General features: G+C 42.1%; 1 protein-coding gene across 10 annotated transcripts in view; it reads left to right on the top strand.

Moving 5' to 3' along the window:
- Window positions 1–16,439, top strand: part of LOC121628724 (NACHT, LRR and PYD domains-containing protein 12-like) — a 2,607,341-nt gene that overhangs the window by 26,719 nt on the left and 2,564,183 nt on the right. For 6 of the 10 annotated variants that reach the window (XR_006008220.1, XR_006008219.1, XM_041967972.1 and 3 more), the window contains exons 8-9: window positions 13,973–14,143; window positions 15,228–15,398. The exons of the other annotated variants lie outside the window; for them this stretch is intronic. Coding sequence is in view for 4 of the 6 variants with exons in the window: in XM_041967972.1 (XP_041823906.1) it covers window positions 13,973–14,143; window positions 15,228–15,398 (342 nt within the window). In the remaining 2 variants the exon portion in view is untranslated. The remainder of the gene's footprint in view (window positions 1–13,972; window positions 14,144–15,227; window positions 15,399–16,439) is intronic. 10 annotated transcript variants of the gene reach the window in all.

Genomic DNA, 16,439 nt, shown 5'->3' with positions numbered 1-16,439 from the left:
CCGTTCATCAGCTCAACCATTAAACCATATAAGTGCTTTAAAAGCCTTAACATCCGTTTTTCCTTAATGGCTTGGTGGGAATTCTGTAAGATAACCAGATCTTCCCTCTTTCCATGTAGACTTACACCCATCTGGAACAACCCTGACATCCTGCAGAACAAAAAGATGATAAACTTCACTCAATGGAAGACTAAAGGAATACAACAGTTAGGACAGATAATAGAAAATGGAAACTTTGTATCTTTCAACACAATTGTCTCACAGTATGGAATCAACAGCAATAAATTCTTAGAGTACCACCAACTAAAATCAATTATATGTAAGAAGTATACCCCTGTACAGTTAGACTTGCAGCTTCCTATCAGAATAGCAGAATTCCTGAATCATAATACTCCAAAATTATTATCAAAAATATATAGATTACTTGCAAAGCTAGAAGACAGGATATCTCTCCCAACTTCAAAATGGGAAGATGATTTATCTAATAACTTTGATCAGAAAAGATGGTCACAAATATGTTTAAACACGTTTAAAATGACTCAGAATTCAAATATACAACTAATACAATTCAAAATTCTCCATAGAACTCATTATACAGGACACAGGATGTTCAGGATGGGCCTTTCACCATCAGATATCTGCCCACACTGCTCTAAAAACACCTCTGATAGCTACATCCATGCGCTGTGGTCCTGCACACCTGTCCAAAGGTTCTGGATTAAGGTGTGTGAAGATCTCTCAAAATGGTTTAAAACTAGTTTTCCTACAAACCCCACACTTTGCCTACTGGGCGACCTGGGTGACACTAACATAGGAATACACTCCATAAACTTGGTCCTCGCAGTCTTATGCATCGCAAAGAAAACTATTCTTGTGAACTGGAAAGATAAGAATAATTTGTCTATCCAGCAGTTTAGAAATCTCCTGTTAGATCACATCAGCATTGAGACAATGTCTGTCTCCTCCAGGAACCAGTCAGATGACTTTCATTCCCTCTGGTCCCCTGTGACTGGCTACATCACTTAATGTAGGTGGAGGATTGCGGCTTCGCTGGGATGGGGGCGGATGTGGGTGGGGGGTCCCTGGTGGCTTCAGGTCTCCGGTTGTCTCCTGGGTGGGGATCTAGGCTGCTCCGCTGCTGGGTCGGCTGGGGGTTCCGGTCTGGGCGGGCGGCATTGGGTGGGCCCCGGGGTGGGGCTCCCTCGTGGCGGTGGGGGGTGGCTGCCGGGGTGCCTGGGTCGGTGTCCGATGGCCCCTGGCCGGGTGGCCGGTCGGGCCCGGGGTGGGCCGGGTGGGGGCCCCGGGCTCTGGGGCGTCGGGTCTCCCCCCGCTCCTGGGGGTGGGGGGTCTGCCGCTGCTGGGGGGGGGCTGGGCCCGTCCTGATGTGCCGTGCCGGGGGTTGGTCCGTGCCCTGGTGCTTGGTCGCAGCCCCGGAACCTGGGTGGGGGTGTGTTTGTGTGTGTGTGTGTGTGTCTGTGGGTATGCTGGTGTGTGGGTGGGTGTAGAGGGACGTGTGTGCTGTATGTGTGTGTGGGTGTGTATGAAGGTCTGGGTGTGTGCGTGTATGTGTGTGTGTGAGTAGTGTGCGGGTGTGTGTGTGGAGGTCTATGTGGGATGTGGGTGTGTGTGAAGGTATGTATATATGAGTGTGTGCACGTGGAGGTCGAGGTGTGTGTGGAGGAGTGAAGGAGTGGGTGGAGGCGTGAGTATGTATGGAGGTGCTTGTGTGTATATGCAGGTATGTATGTGAGTGTGTGTGTAGTGGTGTATGTGTATGGAGGGGTATGAGAGTGTGTGTGTATGTGGGCACCGGTGTGTGTGTTTATAGGTATGTGCGTGACGTGTGTGTGTGGAGGTATGTGCACGTATTGAGGTGTTGGTGTATAGAGGTGTGTGAGAGTGTGTGTGCGTTTGCAGGGGGTTAGGACGTGTCCTCTGGGGGGCGCCCTGGCTGGGTGTTGGGGGCGGGGGCCTGGGGTTCCCTTCCTTCGCCTCGCCCCCCTCCCACTCAGAAAGAGGAAAGTGGCCCCTTGGGCTGGGGGCTGGCCCCTGGGGGGGTTCGTGGCGTGCCTGGGTTGGGGTGCCTGCTCTGGGCCTGTGACGCCCTTCGGGGCCGGCGGGGGACGGGGGCGCCCTAAGCCACTGGCGGGTCGTCTTCCAGGGGGGAGGCTTACTCCCCTCTGGACCTACATCTCCTGACCCCTCCCCTCCCCACTCTTCACTACATACACAGGTAGGGCCGTGGGGGGTGTGCTTGTTGCGCTGGGCGGGGCAGGGGGGTCATCATAGTGGCCCCGTTGCTTCGCCGAGCGGCAGCATGCCTCCCAGCTTTTAATTCCACTTAGTCACTGAGCACAAATAACATTTGCAACATACAAACACGTTTTGGGGGGTGGAACATGCAAGGTCAGGTGGGTGGGACTGCTCAGGTGGCCCCACCCCCTCCTCAATGCAGTTACTGCCCCCCAATTTTAACCCTCTTTTTTTAATTGCAAACAGCACATAATATATTCCCTCACTAGTGGGGGAGGGAGGGGGGATGGGGTCTTCAAGCGCCCCTGTCTCCATGGATGGCCCGGGGGCGGGGCGGGCCGGGTGGCCTGTCGCGTTGGCCCGGGGCGTGGGCGGGCTGCCCCGGGGGGTTTGGCTGCTGGCCCTGGGGGGAAGGTGCTGTTTTGGGGGTGGGGAGTGGGGGACTGGGGCGGGGTGGGGGGGGGGGTGGGGGCCTGGTTCGTGTCTCCTCGCCTCCTGGCTGGGGCTGTCCCCCCGCGGCGTGGGGTGGCGGGAGGATGGTGGTGGGGGGATGGTGTTTGTGTGTGTGTGTGTGTGTGGGGGGGAGAGTGGTGTGTGTGTGGGGGGATGGGTGGTGGAGGGATGGTGTGTGTGTGTGGGAGGGTGGGGTGTGTGGAGGTGGATGTGTGGTGTGTGGGAGGGGGGGTGGTGTGGGTGTGGGAGGATGAATGGTGGAGGGATGATGTATGTGGGGGAGGATGGGGTATGTGTGGGAGAATGTATGGTGCAGGGATGGGGAGTGTGTGGGAGGATGGATGGTGGAAGAATGGTGTGTGTGCAGGAGGATGGATGGTGTATGGGAGGGAGGATGGTGTGTGTTTGGGGGAGTGGTGTATGTTTGGGAGAGTGGGTGATGGAGGGGTGGTGTGTGTGTGTGTGGGAGGATGGGGTACGTGAAGGTGGATGTTTGGTGTAGGAGAGGGAGGACGGTGTATGTGTAGGAGAATGATGTATGTGTGGGAGGATGGGTAGTGGAAGGATGGTGTGTGTGTGTGTGTGTGGGAGGTGTGAAGGTGGAGGATGGTGTATGTGTGGGAGGATGAGTGGTGGAGGGATGATGTGTGTGTGGGAGGATGGGGTAGGTGTGGGAGAGTGTATGGTGGAAGGATGGTGAGTGTGTGGGAGGATGAATGGAGGAGTGGAAGGAGAGTGTGTGTGTTTGTGTGTGTTGGTCTGGGGGGGGGGGCAGGACTGGTTCTCGGGGTGTGCGGCTGGGCGCTGGGGTGTGGGGCTGGCCTCTGGCGGTGGCCGTCTGGGCGGGCCGGGTCCCCCCGGGTGGCGTGCTGGCCCTTGGCCTGTGGGGGTGGGGGGTGTCCCTGCGCTCCTGGGCCCGGGCCCTCTGCCCCGTCTGTCCCGGGCGGCCGGTGCCCGGGGGGGTCGGGGACTGCTGGCCTCGGCCTGCCGGGGCCGGTGCCCTGTGTCCGCGGGGCGGCTCCTGCTGGGGTCTCCTGCTGCTGCCTTCCTGGGCGGGCGAGTGGTCGTCTCTGTGGACCGGTCGGGATCTGTAGCCTACGGGGGGGCTGGTGGCCTGGGTCTCGGGACCGCTGGCCTGACTCTGGCCTCTGTTCAAGTGAGGTGGCATCTGCATGATCACTCTGCATGGTCACTCCTTCCTGAACGTCTCCACACAGTCTTTGCGTCGCCGTGTGGCCGAGTTCTCCAGCATATCCACACAGGTTTCTCTGCGCGTGTTCTTGAATACAGCAGTTTCACTTATATCTATTATCATATTTTTTTTCTTTTTTTTTTTTTTTTTTTTTATTATTTCTGTTCTTATTATTATTATTATTACTCTTACTCTTATTATTATTACTACTACTATTATTATTATTACTATTATTGTGATTATTATTATTGTTACTATTATCAACTAGTTGTGTAATGACCTACTGGCCAGGATGATCTTAGCTATATATGTTGCAAGTAGTATGGATTACATGGTTTTCTGTATAATGTTTTAAGTCCCCACCCGCACTCCCCACACCCTTTCTGTCCCTCTCTCTCCCCTCCCTCTTCTCTCTACTTTCTTTTCTATCTCTCTCTCTCTCTGTCCCCTCCGGTCGAGTCCAGCATTAAGAGTCTGATTTAATAAAGTTTTTCATGTCATCAAGAGGGACTTTATACATGTAGTATAAATCCCTGCTTGATAGAGTAAAATTGCCCAGCACCTGTTTGCAACGATGCTGGACAAGACAGGTTAAAAAAAAAAAAAAAAAAAAAAAAAAAAAAAAAAAAAAAGGAAGAGGGTCCAGCCCCTCTCGAGGGCAGTTGTTCCAGAGCCCAAGCCATGCGTCAAGGTGAGTCCAACTATATCTAGCCGGAACCGCTCAACCTCGCGCACCAGCTCAGGCTCCTTCCCCGCCAGAGAGGTGACATTCCACGTCCCTAGAGCTAGCTTTTGCAGCCGAGGATCAGACCGCCAGGGTCCCTGCCTCTGGCAGCTGCCCAGCTCAAAATGCACCCGACCCCTATGGCCCCTCCCGTAGGTGGTGAGCCCATGGGAGGAGAGGCCCATGTCTCCCTTTCGGGCTGAGCCCGACCGGGCCCCATGGGCAAAGGCCCGGCCACCAGGCGCTCGCCTCCGTGCCCCACCTCCAGGCCTGGCTCCAGAGGGGGGCCCCGGTGACCCACGTCCGGGCAAGGGAAACCTTGGTCCTTGTTTTTTCATCATCATAAGGGTTCTGTGAGCCACACTTCGTCTGGTCCCTCCCCTAGACACCTGTTTGCCATGGGTGACCCTACCAGTCTGGTTCTGGTACTGCTGGCTGTCCAGGATTTTACTTTGGTGTAAAATCCTGGAGAGCCAGCAGTACCAGAACCAGACTGTCCAGTAGGTTTATGGTGGGGATCTTCGCCTGGTGGAAGCATCTTCTTTCTAAATTAAAATATAATGAGCTTTTAATGGCAGGAGATTTTAATTGGGACTGGTTAAATCTAGCTTCTGATGAATTTAAATCCTTTTGCGACTCTTTAAATCTTAGCCAGTCAATCAACCAACTAATCCAAATCTTAAAAACCCTGAAAAATCTACCTTGATTGATTTAATTTTAACAAATGTTCCTCATAAATTCACATCTTTGGGTGTTTTCTGCAATGATTTGAGTGATCATTGTGTTGTTGCAGCTTGCAGAGACACTAAAATTCCTAAATGTGAATCGTGCATTATTTCTAAGAGGAGTTTTAAGAAATTTAATGAACAAGCTTACCATCATGATCTGTCTTTGGTTAATTGGGGACATAGGTCTGTGTCCAGATGTTGAGCTTGCCTGGACATTCTTTAAGAAAAATTTTGAGAAGATTGTAAATATACATGCTCATATAAGGAAATTTAGGGTGAAGGGATAAGAAAACCCTTGGTTCTACCCAGAATTGTCTGATACCATCCATCAGTGTAATGTGGCATGGGGCAAAGCCAGAAAGAGTGATTCTGTCAGTGATTGGTCTACTTTCAGACAATTAAGGAATAAATGCACTTCTCTTATTAAAAAGGCCAAATCAGAATATTACTTATCTGTCACAACTGAGAACCTTAACAATCCAGAGAAATTTTGGAAAGTTATTAAATCTTTATCTGTAAACAAAACCCCTCAGGTTCTTCAAACATTTGTTCTAGAAGACTCAGTTTCAGTATGTGACAGAACTGAGGTCTTACACTGCTTTAATAAGCATTTTGTGGCATCTGGTTCTTTGTTTGACTCTATGGGAGCTGCCTCAACGACTCCCTGTATAAACCCTCAAATGTTTACGAGAGATCGTTTTTATTTTGTACCTTTTACTGTGCCGCAAGTGCATAAGACCCTCAAATGTTTAAATCACAGAAAACCTCCTGAACCAGACTTGATAGAGTCTTATTTTTTGAAAATGGCTGCTGATTTTGTTGCAGAGCCTCTTACAATACTTTTTAATCTTTCGATTGAAAGTAAAGAAATTCCATCAGTTTGGAAGTCAGCTTTTGTTGTTCCTCTTTTTAAAGGAGGTGATCCAGCAGTTTTAACCAATTACAGGCCAATATCAAATTTGTGCATTTTGTCAAAAATTCTTGAAAGTCTTGTGCGTGATCAACTTAAAGAATTTTTATATTCAAATGAGCTTCTTTTAAATTTGCAATCAGGTTTTAGGAAAAAGCACAGTACTATCACTGCTGTTACAAAAGTAATCAATGATATATATCTAGCTCTTGATATAAAACAGTACTGTGCTGCACTTTTTATTGACCTGTCAAAAGCGTTTGACACTGTGGACCATGCCGTTTTACAGCATAGACTTATTTGTTCGGGATTGTCAGCTCATGTGGTTTCCTGGCTCACAAATTATTTGAGTGACAGGACCTAGTGTGTTAAATATGATGGTCTGTGTTCTGAATTTTTGAGTGTCCACAATGGGCTGCCACAGGGTTCAGTATTAGGACCACTGTTGTTCATTATGTACATTAATGATTTGGGATAGAATGTGTCTCATGCTAATATGCATTTTTATTCTGACGACACTATTATTTACTGCTTGGGCTCAAATCCTGCTAGAGCTGTTGAATCTCTGCAGAAAGCTTTTGGTGTGGTCCAGCGCACACTTTTGCAGCTAAAACTAAATCTTAATGCTGACTACACTAAATTAATGCTGTTCTCAAATTTTAAGAAGGTTCCTCAAATTGTCCCTATAGTATTCTGTCTTGAGGGAAATTAAATTGAGTTAGTTCATAAGTACAAGTATCTTGGTATCCTGCTTGATGACGCTCTCACTTTCAAACCCCACATTGATAATCTTGTAAGGAAACTCAAACTGAAATTAGGTTTTTTCTTTCAAAACAAATTTTGTCTTTCTTTTGAGGTGAAAAATCGGCTTGTCATTGCAACTTTTTTGATCCATTTTAGGTTATGGAGATCTGTTTTATATAAAATTCTTCAGCTCAGTGTCTGAGAAAACTTGACGCTGTTTATCATGCATCTTTGAGGTTCATTACAAATTGTAGAGCCCTGACCCATCCCTGTGAACTGTATTCTCGAGTGGGTTGGCCTTCTTTGTCCACCAGGAGGTTGGGACACTGGTACACTTTTATCTACAAGGCAATGCTTGGACTACTGCCCTTCTATATTTGTAACCTAATCACATGGAGAAATGTTGATTTGTATGGTTTGAGATCAAATGATCATTTGTTGCTCTCTGTACCATTTGCCCGCACTGAACTGGGAGAGTGGGCCTTTGTCTTCTCTGCCATTTCCACATGGAACATGTTGCAAAAGGACTGGAGATTAACAGAACTTATTTCATTGAATGACTTTAAATCCGGACTGTGAGCACTTGAGACAGCCTCTTTAACTTGTAACTGTTTTTATAATTTGTAAGTAATTTTAATTGTTCATTTTAACTGTTAATTGTTGTAATTGCAATTGTAACTGATTCTTTTTGCTACCTCTTAGCCAGGACTCCCTCGCAAAAGAGATTTTTTAATCTAAATGGGAATTCCTAATTAAATAAAGGTTAAAAAATAATAATAAAAAACAATAAATAAAATGAAGCCCAGCATCCCGAAGACACCTATTTACTGTTGATGCTGACACTGGTGTTTGAAGGGTACTATATATGGCAGCTGCCAGCTGAGAACATGAGAAGTATCTTTGTCTTAAACCTTTAACACTGTCTCCTTGCAAGGCTGTGTATTAGGGACTCCTACTCCTTATTTTTTTTATCCTTATTAAAGCTACTTCTGTTCTCTGATAGGAGTAGCTAACAGCATTGGTAAGATATTTTAAGTGTCCTACTTAATTTCTTGCACTGTAAAGTTTTCCTTTTGAAACACAACAAAACCCAAAGTTTAAAACAGAATATCTGAAACTTAACAAAAAAAAAAAAAAAAATCAAAAATATAAAAAGAATAATTCAAGTTAACATCAATTAAAAAGGTCTTACAAAAGAACTTTCTTTTATTGGTCTGTATTGATCCAAACAACACTTTTAATGTTAAATAAATTAATATTGAAGATGTCAAATTATTAGAAAGAAAATAAAGAAGCTTCTAGACCACTTTTTAAAGACAAATTACACTCATGTTCAGCAGTGTTGAGGAAGGAGAAAGATGCATCAGGTGCCACAAAGACTGATATAGATCATTTTAACAATAGACTAAAATCAGCTACTGACTCAACAGCTCCCCTGAAAACAAAAACTTTAAAAAGAACACCCCAAACACTATGAAAAAATGAGGAAATTATAAAGCTGAAAAGAAATTGCAGGAGAGCGGAGAGGAAATGGAGACAAACTAAACTAACAATCCATTATGAAATTTTACGTGAACAACTCAAAATCTACAACAATACACTTAAACAGCAAAGAACACTCCACTTCGCAAGCCTCATCATGAGTAACAAAAATTATCCTAAATTCCTTTTTAAAACCATTGATCTTTCAATAAATTCTGATTTTAACAAGTCCTCCATGACTGCATTGGATGCTGCACTTAAGGACTTTGCAGAACACTTTAGAAAAAAAATCAGTGCTATTAGATCCAGTCTTTTATCTCAACATATTGTTGATTTTAACAGATCTGAACCTCTGTATTTACCTGAGGAAACACTACAGAGTTTTGTCCTGGTTGATGCAAAGATGCTTGGTCGAGTTTTCTCCCAACTAAACCCAACAACCTGCCTTTTAGACCCCTGTCCCACACACTTTTACAAACATGTTATGGTTTCTTTGAGTATGAACTTTTAAATATTGTGAATTACTCTCTTCAGACAGGTGTTTTCCCATCTGCCTTTAAAAACGACAGATTTAGATCCCACTGTTTTTAATAATTACCAACCTGTATCCATCCTACCATTTTTAAGTAAAAAAAGATGTTTTTATTCAGTTAAATGAGTTTTTGGATAAAAACAATATCTTGGGAAAATATCAATCTGGTTTTAGGACAAACCACAGTACTGAGATGCCCTTTTAAAGATTGTTAATGACCTCAGGTGTAATTTTGATGCACAGAAACTTTCACTTCTGGTTCTACTCGATCTAAGCGCTGCCTTTGACACAGTAGATCACCAGATTTTATTAAACAAACTCAGAAGTCTGGTGGGCCTCTCAGGTATTGTTCTGAATTGGTTTTACTCCTATCTCACAGATTGACAATTTTATGTAAGTATGAATGCTTTTCAAAGACCCATAAAATCCAATGTGGGGTTCCCAAAAGATCAGTTTTAGTCCCACTTCTTTTTAATCTGTACATGTTGTCTCTTGGGGATGTCATCAGGAGGCACAGCATTGATTTTCACAGCTATGCTGATGCTACACAGCTTTACATTGCTGTGTCTCCTGATGACCTGGAGCCAGTTAACGTCCTTTTAAACTGTATTTTAGATATAAAGTCATGGATGGCAGACAAAACAAGAGAGAGATCATTTTACCAAAATTACAAAACTCTGGTCTTGCCAAAAAGTCCATTTCTAACATACAATTACTCCAGAACTCAGTGGCACGCGTTCTGACGAGGACCAGAGGGCAGGAACACATTACTCCAGTTTTAAAATCGGTGCATTGGCTCCCTGTGCGTTTCAGGATTGATTTTAAGGTTCCTTTAGTTGTTTTTAAATGTCTTAATGGTCTTGGACCTTATTTATCAGACCTGCTTTTAGTTTATGAAACCCCCTGAGATTCACTGCTATCGGCCTCTTAGTTGTTCCCAATGTCAGAACCAAAAGTTATGGTGAGGCCTCGTTCCACTACTATGGGCCTCAACTGTGGAACAGCCTACCAGAGAACCTCACTGTTGCAAAGACTGTTGATGTTTTTAAAAACAGGCTCAAGGCCTTAATTTTTAGCATAGCTTATAGCTGAATTTTATTTGATTTCTTAATTGTTTTAACCATTTTAATGTTCTTCTAGAAGAACATTTTGAAAGTTTTGAAAGTTAGTTAATGACTTCATAATTTCTCACAGTTTAGATTTTCTTTTTCTGACAGAAACATGCTTAACAGAAAACACAAGTGCTACAGTTCTTAATGAAACAGCACCCCCTCATTTTAGTTTTTTCAAGAAATGTGGAAACGGGAGTAAAGAGGGAGGAGAAGCTGCCTATTTAAAGATTTATTCCAGTGTAAAGAGATTTCATTTGCTGATTTTATTTCTTTTGAATATCTTACTTTTATTTTAAGGGGCGTTTCTAAAATGCTATTTCTAATCATCAATACAGACAGCCAGGACACTGTGTAAGTTTTATTTTTATTTTATGAATTTTCTAAATTATTGTAAATAAAAAGAGAATGCAGGAAAACTGAGTGGAAATGGCTGAAAAATAAACTTCAAATTCACTATGAGCAGTACAAACAAAACCTGCTGAACTAATTCACAAAAACTCTATTTGCTATGACTGAAAAACTTACAAATCCTCATAAACAGATAAGCCCAGAGCTCCTTTCTACTGAGAAATGCAATTTGCCAAAAAATTAAAACAATGAGGCAAAATATTAATTCCACACAGTCAAACAAGAAAATTACTCTGTGTCTAAAACTGGGAAATATTTCTGATAATATGTCGCAATTTAATATGGTCGATTTAAAAATCCCATTTGAAATGGCATTTGAAATCACCAACATGCACTCTGGACATTATACCATCCGACTTTTTTAAAACGGTTTTTACCTCAGTAGAAAGTGATCTCCTACTTATAGTTAACAGCTTACTGGCATCAGGCATTTTTCCCAAGTCATTAAAAATAACTGCCATTAAGCCACTCCTAAAGAAAAGGACTCTAGACGCCTCTGTAAGTAACAACTGTAGACCTTGTTCTAACCTTTCTTTTATTTCCAAGATTATTGAAAAAGGTGTTTTTCACCAGCCTAATAACTTTTTAAATGAAAGTGGAAATCTTGATAAATTTCAGTCCAGCTTCCAACCTCATCACAGCACTGAAACAGCTCTGGTCAAAGTGTTAAATGACATTAGGTTGAACACTGATTCTGGTCAAGTATCATTCCTGGTTCTGCTAGATCTCAGTACTGCGTTTGATCCTGTAGATCAAAGAATCTTGTTGCACATTCTGGAAAACTGGGTTGGACTTTCTGGAGCGGTTCTTAACTGGTTCAGGTCCTATTTAGAAGGTTGGAGTTATTTTTTTACGATCGGCAGCTATGAATCTGAGCGAGTGGCCATGACTTGTGGAGTACCCCAGGGGTCAGTCCTTGGACCTCTTCTGTTCAACTTGTATATGCTCCCTTTGGGTCAAATATTACAGAACTTTAGAATTAATTATCAAAGTTATGCAGATGGTACACAACTTTATGTGTCTGTCACCAGAAGACTGCAGCCCAACAGACTTACTGTGTCAGTGTCTGGAGCAAATAAACACCTGGATGAGGGAGAATTTTTTGTCCCGATAATCCCGATGGGTCGTTGTCGACAGTCGGGAATATTGAATATGTTCAATATTTCAGAGTCGTTTTCTGACGAACGCCAACGAGTCGGGCATTCTGACTGAGGATTCTGGTAGGTTCAAACTGGGTCAAAAGGTCACTGATGTATTTTGATCCTAAACCATTCAGAGCTTTATAGACCAGCAGCAGAACTTTAAAGTCTATTCTCTGATGGGCCGGCAACAGTGTAAAGACCTCAGAGCTGGACTGATGTGGTCCACTTTCTTGGTTTCAGTGAGTTCTGAATCAGCTGCAGGTGTCTAATTGATTTTTTAGGTAGAACCTGTAAAAACACTGTTATAATAATCAAGCCGACTAAAGATGAAAGCATGGACTAGTTTTTCCAGGTCCTGCTGAGACCCTTGATATATTCTTAAGGTGATAGTAGGCTGATTTTGCAATTCCCTTAATGTGTTTCTCAAAGTTAAGGTCTGAGTCTATCAATACACCCAGATTTCCTGCCTGGTTGGTGGTTTTTAGGTGTATAGACTGAAGCTGGTGACCTTTAATCGTTTCTCTTTCACTCCAAAGATAGTTTTGTTTTTGTTTAACTGAAGAAAGTTCAGGCACATCCAGTCATTAATCTCCTCAATGCATTTACCAAGAGCCTGTAAGGGGCCTGAATCTACTGGTGACATTGTAATATATATCTGTGTGTCATCTGCGTAGCTATGGTAACTAATTTTGTTTTTCTTTATGATCTGTGCCAGTGGGAGCATGTAGATGTTAAACAGAAGAGGCCCCAGGATGGAACCTTGGGGAACTCCACATGTAATTCTTGTTTGCGCAGATGTAAAGTTACCTATTGACACAAAGTACTTTCTGTTCCCTAAATAAGATTTACAACAGTGCAGTGCAATGCCAGAGAGGCCCACCCAGTTTTCCAATGGTCTGAGTAATATATTGTGGTCAGCTGTATCAAATGCAGCACTGAGGTCCAGTAAGACTAAGACCGACATGTTTCCATCGTCTGTATTCAAACATATGTCATTAATGACTTTGGTCAGAGCAGTCTCAGTGCTGTGGTGCTGTCTAAAACCTGACTGGAAGACATCAAGGCAGTTGTTTTATGTGAAAAAAAAAGTCATTTAGCTGATGAAAAACAGCTTTTTCGATGATCTTACTTAAAAAAGGAAGATGTGAGATCGGCCTGTAGTTTGCTCATTTGTGTCTTGTCTAGATTGTCCCTTTTTAGCAGATTACAGCTGTTTTAGAAGCTCTGTGAAGACGCCGAAATTAAAGACAAGTTCAGAATCTGTAATAGATCAGATGTTCAGAGAATATAAACCTAGCAAGGCTCTCAGATCCAAAGACTCTGGTCAACTAGTCTAGACTAGAGTCCAGAGTAAACATGGAGAAGCAGCATTTAGCTGTTATGCTTCAAACAAGTGAAACAAACTGCCAGTGGATAATAAACTTTCACCAAATGTAGACATTTTTATATCCAAGTTAAAAACATTTATTTTCTCATGCGCCTATGAATGAATTCTGCACAGTAACATTTACCTTATCTTCTTAATCATTTTAATTTAATTTATGATTTTATTGTGATTCTTGGTATTTGTTGCTGCCTTTTACTAATTTTTAACATCTGTAATGCTTTTGTTTTATGTAAAGCACTTTGAATTGTCCTGTACATGAAATGTACTATACAATAAAGTGCCCTTTTACAGAATAGGGTATAAATAAGTCGATACATGCAATTTGCTTGTATGATTGTGAGTGCATGTGTGCGTGTGTGATTGTGTGTGAAAGAGATTACTATGAAGTGTGTTTAATTTCCTGTTATATACTCTGGTGTTTAAAGGCTTTTACATTTTGTTTTTAATATTTTAATAAAGCACTCTATAAATGAAATTTGATTTGTAAAAGAAAACAAGAAGTTCAAATAACTGTGAAACAACAAATTTAGAAAATCAATCCAAGTTATTAGGTCAGTCTAATAAGCTGGAAGTTCTTCACTGGTGTATTTTTAAATACAGTCAAATACAGTAAAATAAAAGCAGCTAATTTTATCTACATTTCCGTGTTTTCGTTTCCATTTCCTTCAAAATTCATCCTGATGTTTGTTTTCTTTTAAACTTAAATGATTTAGCTGCACAACATGAGTTTGTATGGATGGAGCCTCTGGTGGAGCTGCAGAGTTTAAGAGCTGAAGTCACTACGTCTTTATTAAAGCAGCAGCATGTTGTTCATTAAATTAATGAGAACTCTTCTTCTCTGGTTCTGTTTGACCATTAATCTACATCCAGTTTGCTTCAGCTCACTGCTGTTATTCTTTATTCAGATTGCAGAGCTGCAAGTTGTCAGAGATCAGCTGTGCTTCACTGACATCAGCTCTGAAGTCCAACCCATCCCATCTGACTGAACTGGACCTGAGTGAGAACGAGTTGGACGTTGCAGTGAAAGATCTTTGTGGATTGCTGGAGAGTCCACACTGCAGACTGAAGACTCTGAGGTCAGACACCATGTTTTATTTGTTTATTTAGATATGATGTGAAAGTTGTGCTGAGAAGGTGAACTGCTGCGACCCTGTGCAGGTGATCCAAACACAGACACAAAGGATGATTACTGAACAGCCATGAAGGAGAGAGGCAGGGATGCTCCATCACTGGAGATAAATGCTGTTCTGTTTACCTGTTGTGTTTGTTTCTTCTGCTTTATTTATTCACAGCACAGAATTTAAAAATCTAAATGAAAACTGAAGAACTCTAATAAATGAGTGAAACAAAATTAAAATTATGTTCAAACTTAAATGAACTTTTTAAAATATGTTTCTATTTTTCAAACTACTTTTTTTTTAATTTCCAGCCTGGGTTTTCTGTTTCAACTAATTTAATACTAAAGAAGTGGAACAATAACTTTTACCAAGCAAATAGTAAAGAAGCACCAAGAGAATTTTCACAGACAGAATACTCTCACAATGTTCAGCAGCTCTGTGAGGGAGGAGGAGGAGGAAGCTACAGGAGATTACAGGGTACCACAAGGACTGATGTTTGTTCAGTATTTTCTGCTGGATGACAGAAAATCAAGAGGTTACATCAGCATTCATTAATCAGCCAAACTGATCAATCAGTCCACATCTGGTTGGTTCCAACATGTTTATACGATTCTAGTGTTTGTTCTGACTGAAATATTAAAACACAACATGTCACAGTAACAAGTTCTGTTTCTGTCAACTCTTCAATAAGTTTAATTACATTATCAGATGAAACATTAGGCAGCAGGTTTTTTTGTCTTTAATAATCAATATAACAGCTAATTTTATCTCAATTTCCAGGATTTTTCTTTTCCCCTTTCCTTCAAAATGTATCCTGATGTTTGTTTTCTTTGAAGCTTGAATGATTTGGCTGCACAACATGAGTTTGTATGGATGGAGCCTCTGGTGAAGCTGTAGAGTTTAAGAGCTGAAGTCACTACGTCTTTATTGAAGCTGCAGCATGTTGTTATTAATGTTAATGAGAACTCTTCTTCTCTGGTTCTGTTTGACTATTAATCTACATCCAGTTTGCTTCAGCTCACTGCTGTTATTCTTTATTCAGATTGCGGAGCTGCAGGTTGTCAGAGATCAGTTCTGCTTCACTGACATCAGCTCTGAAGTCCAACCCATCCCATCTGACTGAACTGGACCTGAGCGAGAACAAGTTGGACATTGCAGTGAAAGATCTTTGTAGATTTCTGGAGAGTCCACACTGCATACTGGAGACTCTGAGGTCAGACACCATGTTTTATTTGTTTTATTTAGATACAATGTGAAAGTTGTGCTGAGAAGGTGAACCTCTATGACCCTGTGCAGGTGATCCAAACACAGACACAAAGGATGATTACTGAACAGCCATGAAGGAGAGAGGCAGGGATGCTCCATCACTGGAGATAAATGTTGTTCTGTTTACCTGCTGTGTTTGTTTCTTCTGCTTTATTTATTCACAGCACAGAGTTGGTGTGAAGAGCTTGTGTGTGAGTGTAGGTTGAGAAACAGCAGATCAGAAATATGGAGCTGAATCACAGCCAGAATGTTTCTCTAAAATAATTAAAATTGGAGAGATATGAGTTGATGTGTCAAATCCTAATCTTGTAATTTAAAGAAGAGAAAAAGTCTTAAATCACACAACTTTAATAGTGATGTGGGTTTCTTTCATTACCAGTCACTTTTGTAAAGGAAGTGTTAAACAAATCATTTTATTTCCCAAGTTCCCTGAAGGCAACATGATAGGATGAGTCCCTTCATCATCCTCTGTTGATGTCCTGCAGATCAGATCTGGGACAAAATCTTAAAAGTGAGAATAAATATATGAGTCTAAAACACAGACTCAAACTAAATTAAAATATTTAAATAAACAAAGTGAAGAATTCTAATGAATGGGTGAAACAAAAGTCAAAATTATGTTCAAACTTAAATTAACCTTTTAATATGTTTCTATATTTCAAACTACTTTTTTCTAAATAATCCAGACTGGGTTTTCAGTTTCAACAAATTTAATACTAAAGAAGTGGAACAATAACTTTTACCAAGCAAATAGTAAATAAACACCAAGAGAATTTTCACAGACAGAATACTCTCACAATGTTTAGCAGCTCTGTGAGGGAGGAGGAGGAGGAAGCTACAGGAGATTACAAGGTACCACAAGGACTGATGTTTATTCAGTATTTTCTGCTGGATGACAGAAAATCAGGAGGTTACATCAGCATTCATTAATCAGCCAAACTGATCAATCAGTCCACATCCGGTTGGTTCCAGCATGTTTATACGATTC

Source organism: Melanotaenia boesemani, chromosome 18 (genome assembly GCF_017639745.1).
Source record: "Melanotaenia boesemani isolate fMelBoe1 chromosome 18, fMelBoe1.pri, whole genome shotgun sequence".
NCBI classification, from domain to species: Eukaryota; Metazoa; Chordata; class Actinopteri; order Atheriniformes; family Melanotaeniidae; genus Melanotaenia; species Melanotaenia boesemani.
Note: the sequence above shows the minus strand (reverse complement) of the source record. Positions and strands in the feature narration are given on the sequence as shown.